This window comes from Hemitrygon akajei, chromosome 23 (assembly GCF_048418815.1).
Source record: "Hemitrygon akajei chromosome 23, sHemAka1.3, whole genome shotgun sequence".
NCBI classification, from domain to species: Eukaryota; Metazoa; Chordata; class Chondrichthyes; order Myliobatiformes; family Dasyatidae; genus Hemitrygon; species Hemitrygon akajei.
Window position 1 is genome coordinate 28,133,943 of NC_133146.1, and position 20,353 is coordinate 28,154,295.

The 20,353-nt window shown below is 41.6% G+C and overlaps 1 protein-coding gene across 9 annotated transcripts in view; it reads left to right on the forward strand.

Moving 5' to 3' along the window:
• Positions 1 to 2,806: 2,806 nt before the first annotated feature.
• fam13c (family with sequence similarity 13 member C) overlaps positions 2,807 to 20,353 on the forward strand; it is a 93,506-nt gene continuing 75,959 nt past the window's right edge. For 2 of the 9 annotated variants that reach the window (XM_073027267.1, XM_073027263.1), the window contains exons 1-2: positions 2,808 to 3,067; positions 4,364 to 4,425. Coding sequence is in view for 3 of the 9 variants with exons in the window: in XM_073027263.1 (XP_072883364.1) it covers positions 4,406 to 4,425 (20 nt within the window). In the remaining 6 variants the exon portion in view is untranslated. Of the gene's footprint in view, positions 3,068 to 4,363; positions 4,426 to 11,539; positions 11,641 to 19,602; positions 19,885 to 20,353 lie in introns of those variants that run through there. The other 7 variants (XM_073027265.1, XM_073027271.1, XM_073027259.1 and 4 more) reach the window with 6 other exon arrangements.

A 20,353-nucleotide genomic window follows, 5' to 3' on the forward strand; every position in this document is an offset into this window, starting at 1 on the left:
GGTTATGTGCGTGGTTACATTTAATGGTATTAATATGTGCATGTGTTAGGTACTCCAACACTCCGAAGCATGCACCTTGTCAATGTTCCTAAACACACAGGTCAATCACAACCATAATTAAATGTAATTAATCTGGATAACTATCAGTACCTCAGCATTGCTCAGTAAATGATTAGCACTGGTAATATACAAGGGAATAGAAACTATAACACAACAACCGGGTATTTTGATATTCAGGACAGTTTTGATATGGAGGCCTGACATGTCATTATTGCATTTTCTAATCTTTTAATGATGGTTCTCTGTTTAGTTACAGTAGAAGATACCTTCAACAGGAATAATTTCATATTCTCTAACATCTGGAAATCAATTTGGGTAACCTAGGAAAATGCTAGCTGAAATCAACTGCAGATATGTTTCAGTTTTTGTTGGAGTTAGTACAATTAGGTTTTCCACTATACCTCTTTTAAAAACACAGAATCAAAGAGATTTAATTCCTCTGTTGAAGATCCTTGATTTGTTTGGAATTCATCATTTTGTACTTCAAGAAAGAAATTTTCACTCTGAGCTAAATCTCTGCAAGACCTTTTTTAGTAGGGTGTCTGTAACCAAATAACCTTGGCATGTTACTATTGTGAATAGTGATTAGCTTGTGTCAACACAAAGGTACTAATTGACGCTCATATGTGGTAAATTAATAGCTGCACTGTAGTGATTACATCCTTAAATGTAAAGCAATCTCCACTTGTCTCTAATAGCTTATCTTCAGGGCTACTAATAGGAGGCTGCGTTATTAAAAAATGACATGGAAGAGCATCTAGTTTTGGATCTGAAGGTCACCTTTTGTTAGACAAGTGGAGTCCATCTGCATTTTTTAAATTTTTAGATGTATTTCCTATTGTGTAAAGCCTTGCAGCGTTCATATTCAAATTGCTCGATGAGATTCACTCACCAGGTTGTTTCTCTTGGTCTGTTTGCCAAGGTGGACATATCGTAACACATTTTTAGCACTGCAGTCATTCTCAAGCTTGCAGTCTGCCTGTGATGACAGTGCCAGCTCTGTTGTCGAGGTCTTGATTGGATAGCCCTAGGTTTACAGTCTCCCCCTTGACCTTCCCACCATAGTTGACCCCACCAGGAGCCAAGCTCCAGACAACATTGCTCTTGGGATCTCAGGAACTCACAAACTTCTCCACCACAACAAGGTGGCGAACCTTCTCCTTTAAGGGTTTATCACTTTGAGTCGGTTCAAAGCACATTGATATGCCTGAGGCCTTGAGTTCTTCTGCCTGTGTAGTATTTCTTTGCTCTTCCCCTGCCTCCACATGTCTGTACTGAGATCTTCAACAATACTTTTGTTATCACTAAAGGACCTGACTTTCCCAATAGACTCGTAGCTGAGCCCTCACATTCCATCCTTGAAGTCCAATGCTCTTACTGGTCATGTTCTGACTTGGCCACGTCCTGTCCACCCATCTCTCCTGTGCTTGCTGACCCAACCAGCTCATGACTAAGCAGCAGGTTGATTTTAGAACTGTAGTCTCCCCCCCTCAAATCCCTCAATGACCAGCTACCTCTGATCGTCTCCAGCACTTAACACCTCAAGATATCCGCCTGTACATTCCACTTGCTTGGTGATTCCCCAGTTTGGAGTCAGAATCATAGAGTACAAAAAAGGGCCTTTCTATCCACCATGTTGATGAATGCCGTCAAGTACCCATTTCTACACACGAGGAAAGGTAGATAGGACTCGGTAGATTAATAGTCCAGCATGGACTGGATGGGCCAAAGTGCCTATTTCTGTACTGTAGTGTTATGAGTAATGTCAGGAGAACAAGATGAGAAAATAGACTTGTCAGTCAAAGGCTGGGAGACACTATCATTCCCTCACCGAAGTTGTATCTGTGAGAGTGATGGGACAAGCTACTGAGAACTAATAAGCCTTCACAGCCAGCTCATTGCTGAGGAATTAGTATCAGTTTACTATTCTCCTCTGTGCTTTGTTAAAACAGGCCACATTAGTTCAAGAAAATCATTGTTCAAAGTCAATTTATTATCAAATTACAGGTATGTCACCCTGAGATTCATTTTCTTGTGGGCAATCACAGTAAATACAAGAAACTCAATCGAATCAACAGGACCACATTCAACAGATGGACAGCAATCAATGTGCAAAAAATAAACCCAACAAACTGTGCAAATACAAGCAGGAAGAGAAGAAAAAAGGAAATAATAAGAATAAACAAACTAGTGTCGAGAACATGAGATGAAGAGTCCTTGAAAGTGAGTTCATAGGTTGTGGGAACAGTTCAGTGATGGGGTAAGTGAGATTGAGTGACGTTATCCCCTCTGGTTCAAGAGCCAGATGGTTGACAGGTAATCACTGTTCCTGAACCTGGTGTTGGTGGTCCTGAGGCTCCTGTACCATCTTCCCGATGGCGGTAGTGAGAAGCGAGCATGGTGATTATAACACTATTTTATATTTCACTTCTATTTTCAACAAAGTCTCCACAGGCCACAAGCAGCACATTCACAGTTCTGTTGTAATGAAAGATTTTCATGTAAACAGTGACCTTCAAAAGCAGTTGCTTTCTTTCAGAGCAAAAAAAATCAGTGTAATGTATGTGTATAAGTACATTCAGTGTGTGTAAGCTTCAGCATTTTGTTGCATTTTAACCATTACCGTCTGATTTGTTCAGCAGTGTGTAATTAACAGAATTGGTACATACAGGTCAAAAGTCAGGTAAGCAATTAATGGTCCTGATTGTATTCTGTGCATTGCACAATTCCAGTATTATGAAACACTGGTGATAACCCTGCCCAGCTGCAGTGACTGGGTAACTGCCAGCTGAACTGCTCACTCACCGTGGATCCATTCAGATCTGAGTTGACACAGCCTCTGGAACAGCAGCTGGGTTCCGTGCTCTGAATGATTGACCTCACGAGCAGGTCCAAATGAGGATCTAGTGGCATCATTGACAGTGCGGCTGCAAGTTTGACACTGGCCCGGGTGCTATGGTTACTCGCCAAGTGGAGAGAGGATCAGGAACTGGAGCGCCTCTGTAAGGTAAGATCTTCACTTGTCTTGGGCAGGAGTGATATTGACGACTCAAGACATCAAGGAAAGTTTTGGTTTCATCTGTACTCCCTTGCACTCTTGGTGTGAATCCTCTGCCCTCCAACCCTCCTCCACACAGCTTAATCCAACAAGCTTTATGATTTCAGATAACTGTGGGCTACGTGGTTCTTAATGGGCTGGCAGGATGTCTCTTTCCACTCCGAGTTAAAGTGTGACCCCAGGTATTTTGTTATGCTATGTAAGGTGGTTTCTAATAATAGGTGTTTCCAAGAACCACAAGGAAGCTATAACACACAGGACCGGAAAATTTGGCAGACTTTGTTATTTATTTATTTATTATGGCTGTGTATATTACTCATGCAGTTTATGGTACCTAAGCCAGCCTGTATTTGCACATAAAGGATCACCTTGAATGATGTACAGTCTTTTGGCTTGAGTTTAAACTTGGATGATACACAATTCTTCATTCTCATCAGGAAGACGGTGAGATATCACACTAACTTGTGTTTCAGATCATGTAGCTTAGCATCTCAATGACAGTTCAAAGAGTTTTGACCTGGTCTTGAAGGGCTACTGTAAATAAAATGGAATTGCCACACCATTACACCTTCCCTATCAGAGGTGCAACTGATCTTCAAGGACAAAAGGGGAAAAGTAGGAGAGTTCTGCTTGGATTTCTGAAGCTTGTCCAAAAGCTTAGGAAAGTATTCTAAGCGTTACCTCTGATTAATCTAGGTGTAGTCAGTTGTAAATAAGTAATCTCAAAAGTGTTCTTGTTTTCATTTTCATAGTGCTAAAATCATTTGAAGCCGTGATTAATGGCATTATTTAGAAAATCACAATGCATTCTAAAATTAACTTCAAAGTGTATTATAATTAACTAAGATGCACTTTAACCCTCAAAAGAAGCATTTTGACCTTGTATATGTATATCTATTTAAGGAAACTTCTGTGAGAGTATGATATCAGTAAGTAACCTGGCACCATCTTTCAGTCAGAGCAGAGAGGGTACAGCAGACTATTGAGTTTAAGCATATCTCAGCATTCAGCTACAAGAACGTTTGATCGAGTTTCATTACCAAAACATTGACACGTAGCAGTTTAATGAGCAAGCAGTAACCCTGATTTGAATGTGTCCATTGTGTCCATATATGACATTTTAAACTTGAGCTGTTTATTGATTTACTGCAAACCAATTAACCTTTGCTATTGGCTTTGCAAAACCACTATCGTAATCAGAAGTGAACTTCCACTATTTAATTTTGGCTTGATAATTTTGTACAGATGATAAAGGACTGATGCCAGAACCTAACCAGAAGGCGGCTAATGATGTGCTACCTCCACAGGTTAGAGAATTTAACTTATACATTCTGAAGTACGAGCCCTATATCAGTATTTCTACCAATCAGCTGGTTGGTGCAAGGTATTGTTCTGGTTAGAATGGCTTACTTGCAGAAAGTTAATGGGTCACACTTAGATCGGCAATCAATAACTAGTGGGGTGCCTTGGAGATCAGTGTGCAGCCTCAGTTATCGGTGGTCTATATTAGTGATTTGGATGAAGGGACCAAGTGTACTGCGGCCATATTTGTTTCTTGCGTATAGAGAAGAAAGATCTGCAAATAGGAGGAAGACACAGTCTGTGAAAGGATATGGGTTAAATGTGTGAACAGGGTTGCAGATGGAGCATCGTGCAGAGAAAGAGTGGTTATCTATTCAGAGGAACAATGAGAAAAATATAATTAAATCAAGTCAGTACAAAGATGTGTAGAAAACCTCATGTATGAAATTGAAGGTAGGAATGATTTGATGTCAATCTACAGGATGTGCTGGAACTGTTCTTGGAGCACTGCTATGGTTTAGGTCTCCATGCTAAAGGAACGAATAACCAAGTTCGAGGCCATGCAGGAAAGGTTCACTTAGTTGATTCCTGAGGTGAAACATTTCAAAGATGTATTGGTTAGTAGGTTAATTAGTCATTGTAAATTGTTCTATGATTAGGCAAGGGTTGCAGGCCGGTGTATTTTTTTTATTTGCAAAGCACTTGCAAAAATAATTTAACAGTCAGTAGATTGCAGTAGCAATAATTTTGAATCAATTAACAATGATTGTGAAACTGACCCTGCATTTGACAGAGAAAAGTGAGTTGAACGTATATAGGCCAGTGTAAATGGGTAGTTGAAGATCAGCATGGACAATGGGCTGAAGGCATGGTTTCAGCTCTGAATCTTAGTCTTTCACTTGCATGCACGTTTCACCTTAGCACATCTAATATTTCTCCGCTAAACTGGCCATTAATAATACAACTTTATTTGAGAGCTTGCAGTAAAATTAGAAGCAATTTGGCAAGAAGACGTAAAGGGCTCTGACTGGGACATTGATGTTTTGTCCAGAGCTTCTGCTTCATTTTTCTGTGTGCTCCATTTCACAAGCGTGACTGGCCATGACTCCAACATCTCTGCAGTGTGCAACTCAGTGCTTGCTGCTGCAACCACTGACCATCTGAAAAGCCCCTTGCCCATGGCGGCTCAGCCTTCTACTGCATGGGGATCCATTGCTGAACGGCGAGCCCAGTGGGGCACCATGCTTTCTCTTGCCTGCTTTCTGCTGCTGGGCTGTGGCTGCCTTGCAGTGTGTACAAGTCAACTAGTTAACTAGCAGTTAATGCATCAATGACCTAGCAGCAATGATGTCTGCAAACAGTTAAGATACAGCTGTTATCACAATAAAGTTTTATTCTATGTTTCATTATGTAGAGCACGCTATTTTCAACTAGCTCTTCCCTCACCACCACCCCCCAACTTTCTGCCCTGTCACTAAACATAACTTTCCTTCTCCCTCACTCTCCACTTTCCACAGGGATTTCTCTCTCCTTGACTCCTTTGTCCATTCATCCCTCCCCACTAATTTCCTGCAAGCAGCACGGGTGCTGTACTTGCCAGTTTATCTCCTCTCCCGCTCTCTCCCCCCTCCATTTGGGCTCCCAATCAGTCCTTACAGCTGAGGCACCACTTCACCTGCAAGTCTGTCAGGATCATCTACTGTATCCAGTGCTGCTCATGAGGCTCCCTCTTTATCAGTGAGACCTGACGTAGATTTGGGGTCCGTCTCATCGAGCACCTTCGCACCAACCACCACGACGGGCGGGATTTCCCAGTGACACACATTTTAATTCTACTTCTCATTCTTTTCTGACTTGTTGGTCTGTGGTCTCCTCTGCTGCCATGGGCTGAGGGAACATCATCTCCTATTCTGTCTGAGTAGCATCCAACCCGATACAATGAATATTGATTTCTCTAATTTCTGTTAATTTCTCCCCCCTCAACTTCCCTTTTTTCCAATCCCCATTCTGACTCACCTCTTACCCCTTCTCCTCAGATGCCTCACTTCCTTCCCTTTCTCCCATGGTCTTCTCTCCACTCATACCAGATTCCTTCTTCAGCTCTTTGCCTTTTCCACCAAACACCTCCCAGCTTCTCACTTCATCCCCCTCCCACACCCACCCTCCTTCCCCCTCACCTGGCTTCACTTCTACCTGCCTGCTACCTCTCCTTCCCCTCCTCCCACCTCCTTATTCTGTCTTCTTCCCCCTAGCCGGATGAAGGCCCTTGGCCTGAAACATTGGCTATTTATTCCCCTCCATAGATGCTACCTGAGATGTTGAGTTCCTCCAGCAATTTTAGTGTGAAGCTCTGGATTTCCAACATCTTGTGTTTTTGATATGTAGCTCTTCCCACATTGCCTGAATCTTTTTGTTTCCCTGTTATCCAATTGGATGCTCATCCAATATGTGATATTCACTGAGTGCAGCATTAACAAGGTAAACTCCAGTTTCCCGGCAACTATTTAAAAAAGCACTTGGTGTTTATTGTCTTTTAGGCTTCATAATATGCAACAGAACTGTTAGGGAGTACTGACTCAGTGAAATCGATTAGACATGCACTATAAATCATGCATTTAATGTAGAAGGACTTTGTGGTGGGACAAATGGTCCAGCAGGATGTGGACCAGTACCCAGGAGAAGGAAAAAGTCTGGAGCTTTTCCATATCCCGTGGGTAAAATCACGCACGACTGATCAGTTTTGATGCAATTGCACACCAGTTTCCCTGGTACAGTATGTACGAAGACTGGTGAAATTGTAAACTTAGTGACTAAAACAGAGCACAATAGCATTTAGATGTTTTCTCAGTTCATTGTTGGCTTTTCTGGAATTGCTTAAGAACAGTGCACAGTGGTTATGAATTACTGTTAATTCATGTGACCCAGCATATGTCATGGAAGTAGATTAGACACAGCTGTGCTGTGCTGTTGTGGGCAGAGCTGGATCAAGTGAAGAATCCATCTAAGGTCATTCACTATCTTCATTGCACTGGGTGGGTGTGATCAAAGACCATAAGGCATTGGAGCGGAATTAGGGCAGTCTACTCTGCCACTTGATCATGGCCGATTGATTATCTTTCTCAACCCTATTCTCCTGCCTTCTTCCCATAACCTTTGATGCCCTTACTGATTGAGATCCTATCAAGCTCTGCTTTAAATGAACCCAATGACTAGGCCTCCACATCTGCCTCAGCAATGAATTCCACAGCTACACCACCTTCTGGCTAAAGAAATTCCTCATCTCTGTTCTAAAGGGAAGTCCTTGTCTTCTGAGACTGTGTCCAGTCATCCAAGACTGCCATAATTGGAAATAATGGCCCCACGTCCATTCTTTCTAGGCCTTTCAACATTCAATAGGTTTCAATAAGATTGCCGCTCATTCTTCTAAACTCCAGTGAGTACAGATCTAACCTGGACAGCTTGTGTGGTTGAAATGCATAATCAAACTGAGGAACCTGTAGCAGAGGGATTGCAAGATAGGAAAGTCGGTCTGATCATTTGATTGGAGCAAGAGAAAAGCTATTCAACTCTTTGAGCCTGATTTGTCATTTGATGAGATCACTGATTTTCTGTGACCTGAATCATGGTGCATTTACAAACGTTTGTACATTGCATTCCTTCAACAGCTATGGTTAAACTCAAATAAGCTATTAAACTTCAGATTTCAGATCAACAGGAAACCTGCATCTGTTGGAATTTGTGGAGGAAAGTTCTGAAGGTTTTACTATCCTTTCAATGCAGAAGTTTCTCCTAATGCAATTCCTGAAAGGGCAGTTTTTCATTTTTAGTCTAGTCTGGGTATTGTAATCGTGCAACCAAAGTGCAAATCCCTCCTTTCTGACATGTGGCTGCCTAAGTTGCTCAGGACACCCAGATGTGATATAACACAACTTAGATTAGACTCAACCTTATTGTCGTTGTGCCGAGTACAGATACAAAGCCAATGAAATGCAGTCAGCATCTAGCCAGAAATACAAAGTATAGTGTTATTTACAAAATAACTGCAAATAAAAATAAGTGCTACAGCACACAAATATAAAAGTACTGAGACAGTACAATATGGGTGCAATAGTGCTTAGTGCTGTGATGTGAGGTTCAGCAGGGTCACAGCCTCAGGGAGGAAGCTCTTCCTGAGCCTGCTGGTGCGGGAGCGGAGGCTCCTGTAGTGCCTACCGGATGGGAGGAGAGTAAAAAGTCCATGGTTAGGGTGAGATGCATCCTTGATAATGCTTTTTTACCCTGCCCAGGCAGCGTTTATAGTAGATGTTCTCAATGGTGGGCAATTGGGTGCCGATAATCCGCTGGGCAATTTTCACCACGCGCTGGAGTGCTTTGCAGTCCGATACGGGGCAGTTGCCCCACTTGCATCACATCCTGCCAAATTGATTGCCAGCCAGTTAATCTTGTCATCTCCTCCTCCTCTGACAGCTTCCTTGTTAAGCTAATAAATTGATTTCATTTGTGTGAATTTCAATTTCAGCCAGTAATCTCCTTTGGAAGTTTTTTTTATCAGCATTTCTGTGGTCCGTATACGCAGATGTCCACTTGTATGCTTTTATCAGCTCTTCAGAAACAAGTCACTTGGCCAAACTTCCCAGCTTGGATGTGTTTTTATTTATTTAGGGATACAGCAGAGTATCAGGCCTTTCTGACCCAACGAGTCCGTACCACCCAGATACACCCATATTTCATGCAAGTGCATGGAAGGTGGGAGGAAACAGAAGCAACAGGAGGAAACCGATGCGGTCCAGGGGAGAAATCACAAACTCCTTTCAGACGGTGGCAGGAATTGAACCCAGGTCGCAGGTGCTGTAATAGTGTTACAGTAACCGCAACTCTGCCATGGCACCCATTATTATTACTGATGTACTGTATACCATGAAATTAGTTTTGCAATAGCAATACAGTATAAGACATAGGAGAGGCAACTCCAGGACCATTCAGAAATCTAATGACAGAGGGGAAGAAGATTTTATTAAAATATAGAGTGAGGGTCTTCAGGCTTCTGTACCTTCACCCTGACGGTGATGATGAGAAGCAGGCATGTCCTGGATGGGAGGGTCTTCAATGATAGATACTGTCTTCTGAAGGCACGGCCTGTTGAAGACGCCCTCAATGGCAGAGACGATTGAGCCCACACTCTGATCTATGATAGTCACCTCTCAAGAAAAACTGCAAAAAATGTTGCTACCTAGTAATTGGCATCTGGTTCAGGAAATTTGTTTTTTCACGCTCCCTTTTAACTCAGCAGTGGCCCCTTTTCCTGCTTGTCCTTTAAACACAACACATTCACCGTTTGGGTTAGTGAGTTGTGGGCATACTCTGTTGACACTAGAAGCATTGTGACAATTGCAAATCGTCCCCAGCTCAATTCTTGCTGCTTTGATTTGACACAAACAACACATTTCACTCTGTTTTGAATAGGTGACATAAAGCTAATCCTATTCTTATCTGTTCTCAGTATTACGCCACTGGTTTAATTATTTACCAATTTTCCCATTTCCCTTTTGCATGTAGTGTTGACAGTATCATTTCTCTCATTTTGTTCCTTTTAATTGTTCTTAAACTACTATTTATCTTGCCCTCCCCTGTCCTCGTTTCACAACCTTCAGTGGTTCATCTATTTGTTTATTTCTGTAGGGCTCTGGTCCTTGCTGTTATTTGGATAGGAGCTGTACCAAATGGACCACCTTGCCCTGCACTGAAACTGTTGTTACATGAAATGTGACCCACTTTCTCAGAACATTCCTTCAGCCATGCTTAACTTCCTCATCATGTTATCAGTCTGTCTATTCAGTAACACCAGGTTCAAGAATAGCCACTTTTCTTCAACAATTTGGTTCTTGAACCAATGGACGTAAATAGAACAATGTATTTGTTAAATGTACATGGAAAATAAAGTTGATCCTTGAACACAGCTTGGCATCTCTTTGATCATTTTGTACTAAAATACTTTTGTTCTAATTGTCTTTTTTTTGTAACAAAACTACATATACTTTATATTTAATTTGTTTTTCTAGCAATTGCTGCTTATATAATGCTATGTGCTACTGCAAGTAAGTTTTTCATTGCACCAATGTATGTGAGTGTGGCAATAACTCCAACTTTAACAGTTTGAGCTGTCTTAATAATTCACAATTTATACACTTTGAGGTCCAGTCTTGAATTTAAACCTCTGTGCACTTTTATACTGAGCTAGACCTCTCGCCTCAAAATGGATCACAAATACTGGATCCTCTTGCCACATCTCCTTCACTTTAGCTGGTTTTGAGATCTCTGTCATCGAGTCAAATTATTTGCAGTGATAATGAACCATAATAGTGCTTAGCATCACTGAATCTGCTACAGCTCAGAGAAGAGTTTGGTAACCCCAGTGATAAAGTGGTTAGGAGTCTTGAGTCTAAAGTGACCTACTTCCTTTTGAAAGTCACCTATTTCCAAACATACTGCATACTTCCTTCGAGTAATTGTCTTAATTGTAGGACAGGTTGGTAATTGAACCAAAGCATCAAATTGGCAGACTCATGTCACCTGAACCACCTTTCCACATGGATGAATGACATTTAGTGTGGAACAGGCTTTGGTCAGCTAGTTGTGCCATTTAATTCTGCAATGAATCATTCTATTTGATAGGGTTCCTCAACTCCTCAAAATGTTTGGGCCAAAATGTAGTGTTTTCCCCTTTAACCCGCCACACACCGTGACTATAATCAGGAAAGAAGGAATATGTTACTGCGTGTGTATTTATTAAAGCTGCTGATTTGCCAGCAACCTTCAGTTCAGTTAAAGAACAGATTAATTTTTACAACAATACGTGGTTGAATGAGCTAGGATTTTTCTCCTCTGAGCGAAGGAAGGTGAAACTTGATCGAGGCGATATAAGATGATAAGAGGCATAGATTGAGTGGCTAGCCAGAATCTTTTTTCCCAGGCTGGAAGTGGCTAATATGAGGGGGCATAATTTTAAGGTGATTGGATGAAAGTAGGGGGTGGGGGAGGTATGTCAGAGGTAAGTGTTTTTTTACAGGAAGAGCGGTGGAGCATAGAATGCCTTTCCAAGAGCTGGTGATAGAGGCCGATACATTAAGGACATTCAAGAAACTCGTAGAAAGGCACATGGATGAGAGAAAATTTGAGGGATATGTTGGAGGAAAGAGATTGATCGCGAAAGAGGTTAAAAGGTGAGCCGAAGGGCCTGTAGTGTGCTGTTATGTTCTAACAGCGTTTGCTGGTTCTCAGTTGCTAAAAAGTTTCAGGAGTATATTTATCAATCTTTAAAACATGGGTAATTGCGTTTTGACTTTTTACTAAAGCATGTTCTATTCCTTGCCTGAATCCAATAAAAAGGGAAAGCTTCCTAGTTCGTGTTTTTTTTGACATGCATTAAATTTTTGAATTGAGGGCCAGCTGATCAGTACACCGATTAAGTCATGCTGAACACATGCAGTTCAGTCTTCATGCTTGACCTATCATAAATTGTCGAGTAAATACAGGTCCATGTTAAATGCAGAGAAAAGACCCTCATCTACTATTGTTTGCTGTTGTATCAAAAGCAAAACAAAGTTGACTTTTTTTTCAAAGAGTGTTTGACTAAAGATTGTCCATGACTGCACAAGACTATTTTTAATGGCATGGTACCTTTTGTGTTCTGTACACCAAGTACCTGTTCTGTTATTTAATTAAGGAAGTACGTAATAAAGGGAACATCTTTACCCAAGTATGCCTTGTGGGCCTCTCTTGGATGATGTTGCCCCGACGGTCTTTTAATTTTTTAACTGAGTAGTATAAGAAGCTAGACAACTCTTGGGATTAGTATTTAACAGAAAGAAGGCAATTGAGAGAAATTTCAACGGTGCATGTATCAGTATTTAAAGTCATACCATATTTTGTATTTCATCAAATTTCATCAAGCAAGAAACTAACTAAATATAAATTGCCTATGCAAAGATATGGAAGCAATATCTAACTAAACAAAGCAATAATTTTGCAGGTATAAACAGTGTACCATTGCTCTAAATGATTTCATGATTAGAAAAAGCTTTTTATAGTCACACTTGTTTGTAGCTCCTCGCTCCAGAAAAAAGATCACTAAGTGAATGATTTGCATATTAGATCATACTACACTGATTAAATTCACCAAGTTGTTTGTGATGACCTTTGAATGTCATTGGTGAAACCAGCATTTAGTGTTGATCCCCAATTCCTGCTGAATTTAGTGGCACTTACTAATAAGGCAAAATTGTAATCACTGTGGTGTTTCAGTCTGAGAAACAACTTTACTAGAAAGTCATTGCTGAGCAGCCCAGTGGTTTCCTGTTATCATTGATGCTAACTTTTTATTCTGAGCTTCACTTAATTATCAGAATTTGAATTCCTCCCTGCCTGGTGGGATTTGGACCTAAAGACCAGGCCTCTGATTAATTAGTGCATGAGCTTAACTGCATCTGGTGAGTAAATATGTCATTAAAAACTCTTCTAAAATGAAAAGTTCCTTTGAAAGCACCTCAGCTTTTCAGGCTTTGAACTACCTTTTTGACACCTTATTAGTACAGTTCCTACTTTTCATGATGCCTTTTTTGTTAAAGATCTTCGACAGGGTGTGTTGTAACTCAGCATTCCAGCATCGCAAATCCTTTTGATTTCACTCACTGTTCTAGCCCCTAATACCAACCCACTCCAGCTGCACTTAACACCTTACTGTACCTTAGTTAAGTTCTAGAACATAGAAAACCTACAGCACAATACAGGCCCTTCAGCCCACAAAGCTGTGCCGAACATATCCTTACCTAGGGTTACTCATAGCCCTCTATTTTTCTAAGCTCCATGTATCCATCCAGGAGTCTCTTAAAAGACCCTATCGTTTCTGCCTCCACCGCCACCACCGGCAGCCCATTCCATGCTCTTACCACTTTCTGCGTAAAAAAAAAACTTACCCCGACATCTCCTCTGTATCTACTTCCAAGCATCTTAAAACTGTGCCCACTCGTGCTAGCCATTTCAGCCTTGGGAAAAAGCCTCTGACTATCCACATGATCAATGCCTCTCATCATCTTGTACACTTCTATCACGTCACCTCTCATCCTTCATCGCTCCAAGGAGAAAAGGCCGAGTTCACTCAACCTATTCTCATAAGGCATGTTCCACAATCCAGGCAACATCCTTGTAAATCTCCTCTGCACCCTTTCTATGGTTCCCACGTCCTTCCTGTAGTGAGGTGACCAGAACTGAACACAGTATTCCAAGTGGGGTCTGACCCGGGTCCTATATAGATGCAACATTACCTCTCAGCTCCTAAATTCAATTGCACGATTGCTGAAGGCCAATAAACCATACACCTTCTTAACCACTGAGTCAACCTGCGCAGCTGCTATATTTGAGCATCCTATGGATTCAGACCCCAAGATCCCCCTGATCGTCTACACTGCCAAGAGTCTTGCCATTAATACTATATTCTGCCATCATATTTGACCTACCAAAATGAACCACCTCACACTTATCTGGGTTGAAATCCATCTGCCACTTCTCAGCCCAGTTTTACATCCTATCAATGTCCCATTGTAATCTCTGACAGCCCTCCACACTATCCACAACACCCGCAACCTTTGTGTCATCAGCAAATTTACTAACCCATCCCTCCACTCCCTCATCCAGGTCATTTATAAAAATCACAAAGAGTAGCGGTCCCAGAACAGATCCCTGAGGCACACCACTGGTGACTGACCTCCATGCAGTATATGACCTGTCTACAACCACTCTTTTCCTTCTGTGGGCAAGCCAGTTCTGGATCCACAAAGCAATGTCCTCTTGGATCCCATGCCTCCTTACTTTCTCAATAATGCCTTGCATTAGGTACCTTATCAAATGCCTTGCTCAAATACATGTACACTACATCTACTTCTCTTCCTTCATCAATGTGTTTAGTCACATCCTCAAAAAATTCAATCAGGTTCATAAGGCACGACCTGCCTTTGACAAAGCCATGCTGCCTACTCCTAATCATATTATGCCTCTCTAAATGTTCATAAATCCTGCCTCTCCGGATCTTCTCCATCAACTTGCCAATCACTGGAGTAAGACTCACTGGTCTATAATTTCCTGGGCTATCCCTACTCCTTTCTTGAATGAGGGAACAACATTCGCAACCCTCCAATCCTCCAGAACCTCCCCCATTCCCATTGATGATGTGAAGATCATCGCCAGAGACTCAGCAATCTCCTCCTTCACCTCCCACAGTAGCCTGGGGTATGTCTCATCTGGTCCTGGTGACTTATCGAACTTGATGCTTTCCAAAAGCTCCAGCACATCCTCTTCCTTAATATATACATGCTCAAGCTTTTCAGTCTGCTGTAAGTCCTCCCTACAATCGCCAAAATCCTTTTCCATAGTGAATACTGAAGTAAAGTATTCATTAAGTACCTCTGCTATCTCCTCCGGTTCCGTACACACTTTTCCACTGTCACACTTGATTGGTCCTATTCTCTCATGTCTTGTCCTCTTGCTCTTCACATACTTGTGGAATGTGTTGGGGTTTTCCTTAATCCTGTTCACCAAGGCCTTCTCATGGCCCCTTCTGGCTCTCCTACTTTCATTCTTAAGCTCCTTCCTGCTGGCCTTATAATCTTCTAGATCTCTAGCATTACCCATTTTTTTGAACCTTTCATAAGATCTACTTTTCTTCCTGACTAGATTTACAACAGCCTTTGTACACCACGGTTCCTCTACCCTACCATCCTTTCCCTGTCTCATTGGTACATACCTATGCAGAACCCTACGCAAATATCCCCTGAACATTTGCCACATTTCCTCCATATGTTTCCTTGAGAACATCTGTTTCCAATTTATGCTTCCAAGTTCCTGTTTGATGGCCTTATTTCCCCTTACTCCAATTAAACACTTTTCTAACTTGTCTGTTCCTATCCCTCTCCAATGCTATGGTAAAGGGGATAGAATAGTGATCACTATCTCCAAAATGCTCTCCCACTGAGGGATCTGACACCTGACCAGGTTCGTTTCCCAATACTAGATCAAGTATGGCCTCTCCTCTTGTAGGATTATCTACATATTGTGTCAAGAAGCCTTCCTGAACACACCTAACAAACTCCATCCCATCTAAACCCCTCGTTCTGGGGAGATGTCAGTCGATATTTGGGAAATTAAAATCTCCCACCACAACAACCCTGTTTTTATTACACCTTTCCAGAATCTGTCTCCCTATCTGCTCCTTGATGTCTCTGTTACTATTGGGTGGTCAATAAAAGACACTCAGTAGAGTTATTGACCCCTTCCTGTTCCTGACTTCCACCCACAGAGACTCAGTAGACAACCCCACCATGACTTCCTCCTTTTCTGCAGCCGTGACACTATCTCTGATTGACAGTGCCACCCCCCACCTCTTTTGTCTCCCTCCCTGTCCTTTCTGAAACATCTAAAGCCTGGCACTCTGAGTAACCATTCCTGTCCCGGAGCCATCCAAGCTCTGTAATGGCCACAAGATCATAGCTCCAAGTACTGATCCACGCTCTAAGCTCAGCCGCTTTGTTCATGGTACTCCTCGCATTAAAATAGACACATCTCAAGCCATCAGTCCAAGCATGTCCCTTCTCTATCACCTGCTGATCCTCTCTCTCACACTGTCTCCAAGCTTTCTCTGTTTGTGAGCCAACCACCTCTTCCTCTGTCACTTCAGTTCGGTTCCCACACCCCAGCAATTCTAGTTTAAAATCTCCCCAACAGCCTTAGCAAACCTCCCCACCAGGATATTGATCCCCCTCGGATTCAAGTGCAACCCATCCTTTTTGTACAGGCCACACCTGCCCCAGAAGAGGTCCCAATGATCCAGAAATCTGAATCCCTGCCCCCTGCTCCAATCCCTCAGCCACGCATTTATCCTCCACCTCACTCTATTCCTATACTCACTATTGCATGGCACAGGCAGTAATCCTGAGATTACTACCTTTGAGGTCCTGCTTCTCAACTTCCTTCCTAACTCCCTGTAATCTGTTTTCAGGACCTCCTCCCTTTTCCTACCTACGTCGTTGGTACCAATATGTACCATGACCTCTGGCTGTTCTCCTTCCCACTTCAAGATATCGTGGACGTGATCAGAAACATCCCGGACCCTAGCACCTGGGAGGCAAGCTACCATCCATGCTTCTTTCCTGCATCCACAGAATCGCCTGTCTGACCCCCTAACTATAGAGTCCCCTATCACTGCTGCCATCCTCTTCCTTTCCCTACCCTTCTGAGCCAGAAGTGCAGCCACTGTTGCTTCCCCCAGGTAGGCCATCCCCCCCCCAACAGTACTCAAACAGGAGTATTTATTGTTAAGGGGGACAGCCACTGGGGTATTCTCTAGTATCTACAAATTACCCTTCCCTCTCCTGACTGTTACCCACTTATCTATGTCCCGAGGCCATGGTGTAACTACCTGCCTATAGCTCCTATCTATCACCACCTCACTTTCCCTGACCAGCCGAAGGTCATCGAGCTGCATCTACAGTTCGTAATGCAGTTCCTAAGGAGCTGCAGCTCAACGCACCTGGTGCAGATGTGGCCATCCGGGAGGCCGGGAGTCTCCAGGACTTCCCACATCTGACACTGAGCACAGAACACTGGCCTCACACACATACTTCCTATTCTACATAGGCTACCTACCTCGCCTTGACCCGTTATCGCTGAAGCCCCATTGAGCCAAAGCCCGCATACTCTGTCTCCCTCTACTCATCCACCCGCTCTATAAAGCTGTCTTCTTTTTAAACTCTTCTCGTTGTTCTCACTGGCTGGCGTCCACTCACTTGCATAGTCGTGCCCCGATCAAACTGCTGAAGAAATAATCTTCTCCTTTTAAACTCTTCTCGCTGTTCTCACTGGCTGACGTCCACACACTTGCATAGTCGTGCCCCGATCAAACTGCTGAAGAAATAACCTATCGTTATACTAACTTATAGTTCTATAACGTTCCATCAGGCCCTTGAACCACAAGAGGATAATTTGAGTATGCCCACAAGAAAATTAATCTCAGGGTTGTATATGCTGACATATTTGTACTTTGATTGTATGTTTACTTTAACTTTGAACTTTGTATGACTGACAACTTCACTACCAAATCTTCTACAAACTTGTACTTGTTGGATATCTGGATGCCGTGGAGCTTGACAAAAATCTCTGCTTCCTTTTTAATTCTGAATCTGACACACCACTCAACCTAGTCTTGCATCCTGACATAGTTATTTCCAATAATTCTTTTGATTCTCATATTCTTCTGTAAGTTCTTTCCACTGACTCTGCAGTTTCCTGCTTCCTCTGCCACCTTGTTTCTGATGTGTGCCCACTTTTACATCATAATGACATAGGAGCAGAATTAAAAAGCAAACACGAGGAAATCTGCAGATGCTGGAAGTTCAAACAACACACACAAAATGCTGGTGGAACACAGCAGGCCAGGCAGCATCTATAGGGAGAAGCGCTGTCGACGTTTCGGGGATGGAATGGTGGAGCAGACTCTTGGCTGGATGGCCTAATTCTGCTCCTATGTCTTATAGTCTCCTTGAAACTGATTTTACATGTACTGAACCATGTACTATAATTTTCTCTTGTACAGCAGCAGTATGGAAAAAGGATGTCATACTGTCTTAAGCTGATAATTAAAGGGTAACCATGTCAATCCTTTCATATAAGATTCCATGATACTTCCTATTTGAATGGGGCTGATAGGACCAGGTTAATTAATTAACACGTGTGAAAGGAGGATTCTCGCACCTCTGAGCAGAGTAGTCCTGTGCATTACCTCGGATGGTCTGCATCGGTAAATGTTATAACTGGAAAGACCATAAATCTAAGCACAGCACTCCAAGGTTGAACATGCATAATAAGTTGAGTCCTGGCTTGATTTTGATAACTACGTCCTTCCATGTGAGATAAATCCATTTTGCAAGTGGAATGCAATTTCAATCTTAAAGATATCTTAGCTTCTACCTGTTTAAATTCAGAACTGGAGATGGCATTTATACTTTAACGAAAACCCTTGCTAAACATGGCCAACTAAATCCAAGTTGCATTCCATTTTTTTGATGTATCACACTGAGAATTTACATCATGTTATTTCCAAGTTTGGAAGAGCCTGAAAATATTTTAACATTGGCAGGGAAATCTATTTGTGCCCATTGCATGTGACACCTCCTCATGTAAAAGATTATTTAAATACCCTCATGGAAAAATAGAAACTGTCAATGAGAAGCAGGAAATGAGCCAACCCAAATTTGCTTGCCTCAGAAGAGATCAGAAGCCAGCGGAGGGATTTAATCTTAAAGGACATTCGCAGGTTGAGAATGTGTGAAAAATGAAAACTCAAACTGACAGGTGTGCTGATGAAATTTAGTTCTTTAAACACTGAACTTTTTAAAATGCTTGCACATTTTATGTTTGCTAGTTTCTGCTGATTAATATTCTAACGTGACATGGAAAATGATCTTGAGGTTGACTGTATCGGCATTTTGCTTGATTTGCTGTTGGTACTGTATTACAGTTCTTACTAAGTTAGGGAGAACCAATCTATGGAAGGGTTGCTGTTAATATATGAGAAGTTCTGAGTGTAAATGGAGTTGCATAGTTTGTTCAGTATTAAAATGAGTCATTTGACTGTAAAAATTCAATGGAATATGAAATGGATGTTTCAAATAAATTACTTAGGCTCTATTTCTGAACATGAGATTTGGTGTTGACGAGGAGAGATAGACTTCAAATTGAAAATTAGTTGCTCTGCATTTCCAGCATCTGCGGGATCTCTTGTGTTGTTGAGAATTATTACAGTACTTGTGTTAATAGAATCAAATTAAAACTTCAAAAGAGCATTTTTGAAGTTGGATTTTGTACAAATGTTTTCCTGTGCCTGAAATTGAGTACAGTAACCTAGTGCTGTTAATAAAGCTTTCTGTTTCATTGCCTGTGTTCAAGAAATGAATACCAATAAAGCCTGGAGGTCAAACATAGTGATAAGAGTTTTAAAGTAAATGTTATCACTCACTTAATAAATGAAAGAATTAATGAGTAGATAACTTTTATCTTCAGAACCTTGAACATTAATAATCCTTAAGTAACCAAATGAACAAACATATTACATGGATAGAGCATTTGCTGTGATTTATTTGGATATTTACTGGTCAAAGTGCAAGCTGCATTTGTAAGTTATGTAAGGCGAAATCATTTTAACAAAGTGTTATTATATGCTATGAAATTGCATCAGTCAGGATAAAGTTTATCCAAATGAACAGTTAAAGCTACTAGCAAGGGTTAAAGCTTAAGGTTGTTGTGGAAGTTTCATCGTTACAGGTTGACCAGTCAGCCCATCTGTCAGTGCTATTTCTTCAAATGTGCTCATCTATTGGAATTAAATGCTGAGGATAATCAAAGGCCAAGTTTCATTTGTGGTAAGAGGCCCAGATTAATATTTCAAGTGAATGCCCTTTCATCTGAACTGTAATAGTGATCTATTCTAAATCTATTTTACTGCATTTTCCCCAGGTATTTAATTTTCCCCAAGGATCCATCCTGTTTTCATACAATATTGATTTTTGCATCAATAATTATGTGATAATCATACTCCAATAATCTGGCATGTTAAAAATGAACTGCATGTCCTCGTTTGCCAAGTTGTTTATTAGTGGTCACTTCATTCTTTTCCCTCCAGTTATTTTCCATGAACTTCAAAATCATTACAAATCTATGTTGTTCCCCAATGAATATTTACATTTTAATCAACTTCCTAGATAATGCCTCCTTTACCTAATGTAACCAGTGACTGTACATTACCAATGATTTGAGTCACTTTTTGTACCAGGACAACATCCCATGCACCATCAGTCTACAAGCCATGACACTCAGGGTTTTGTGACTGTA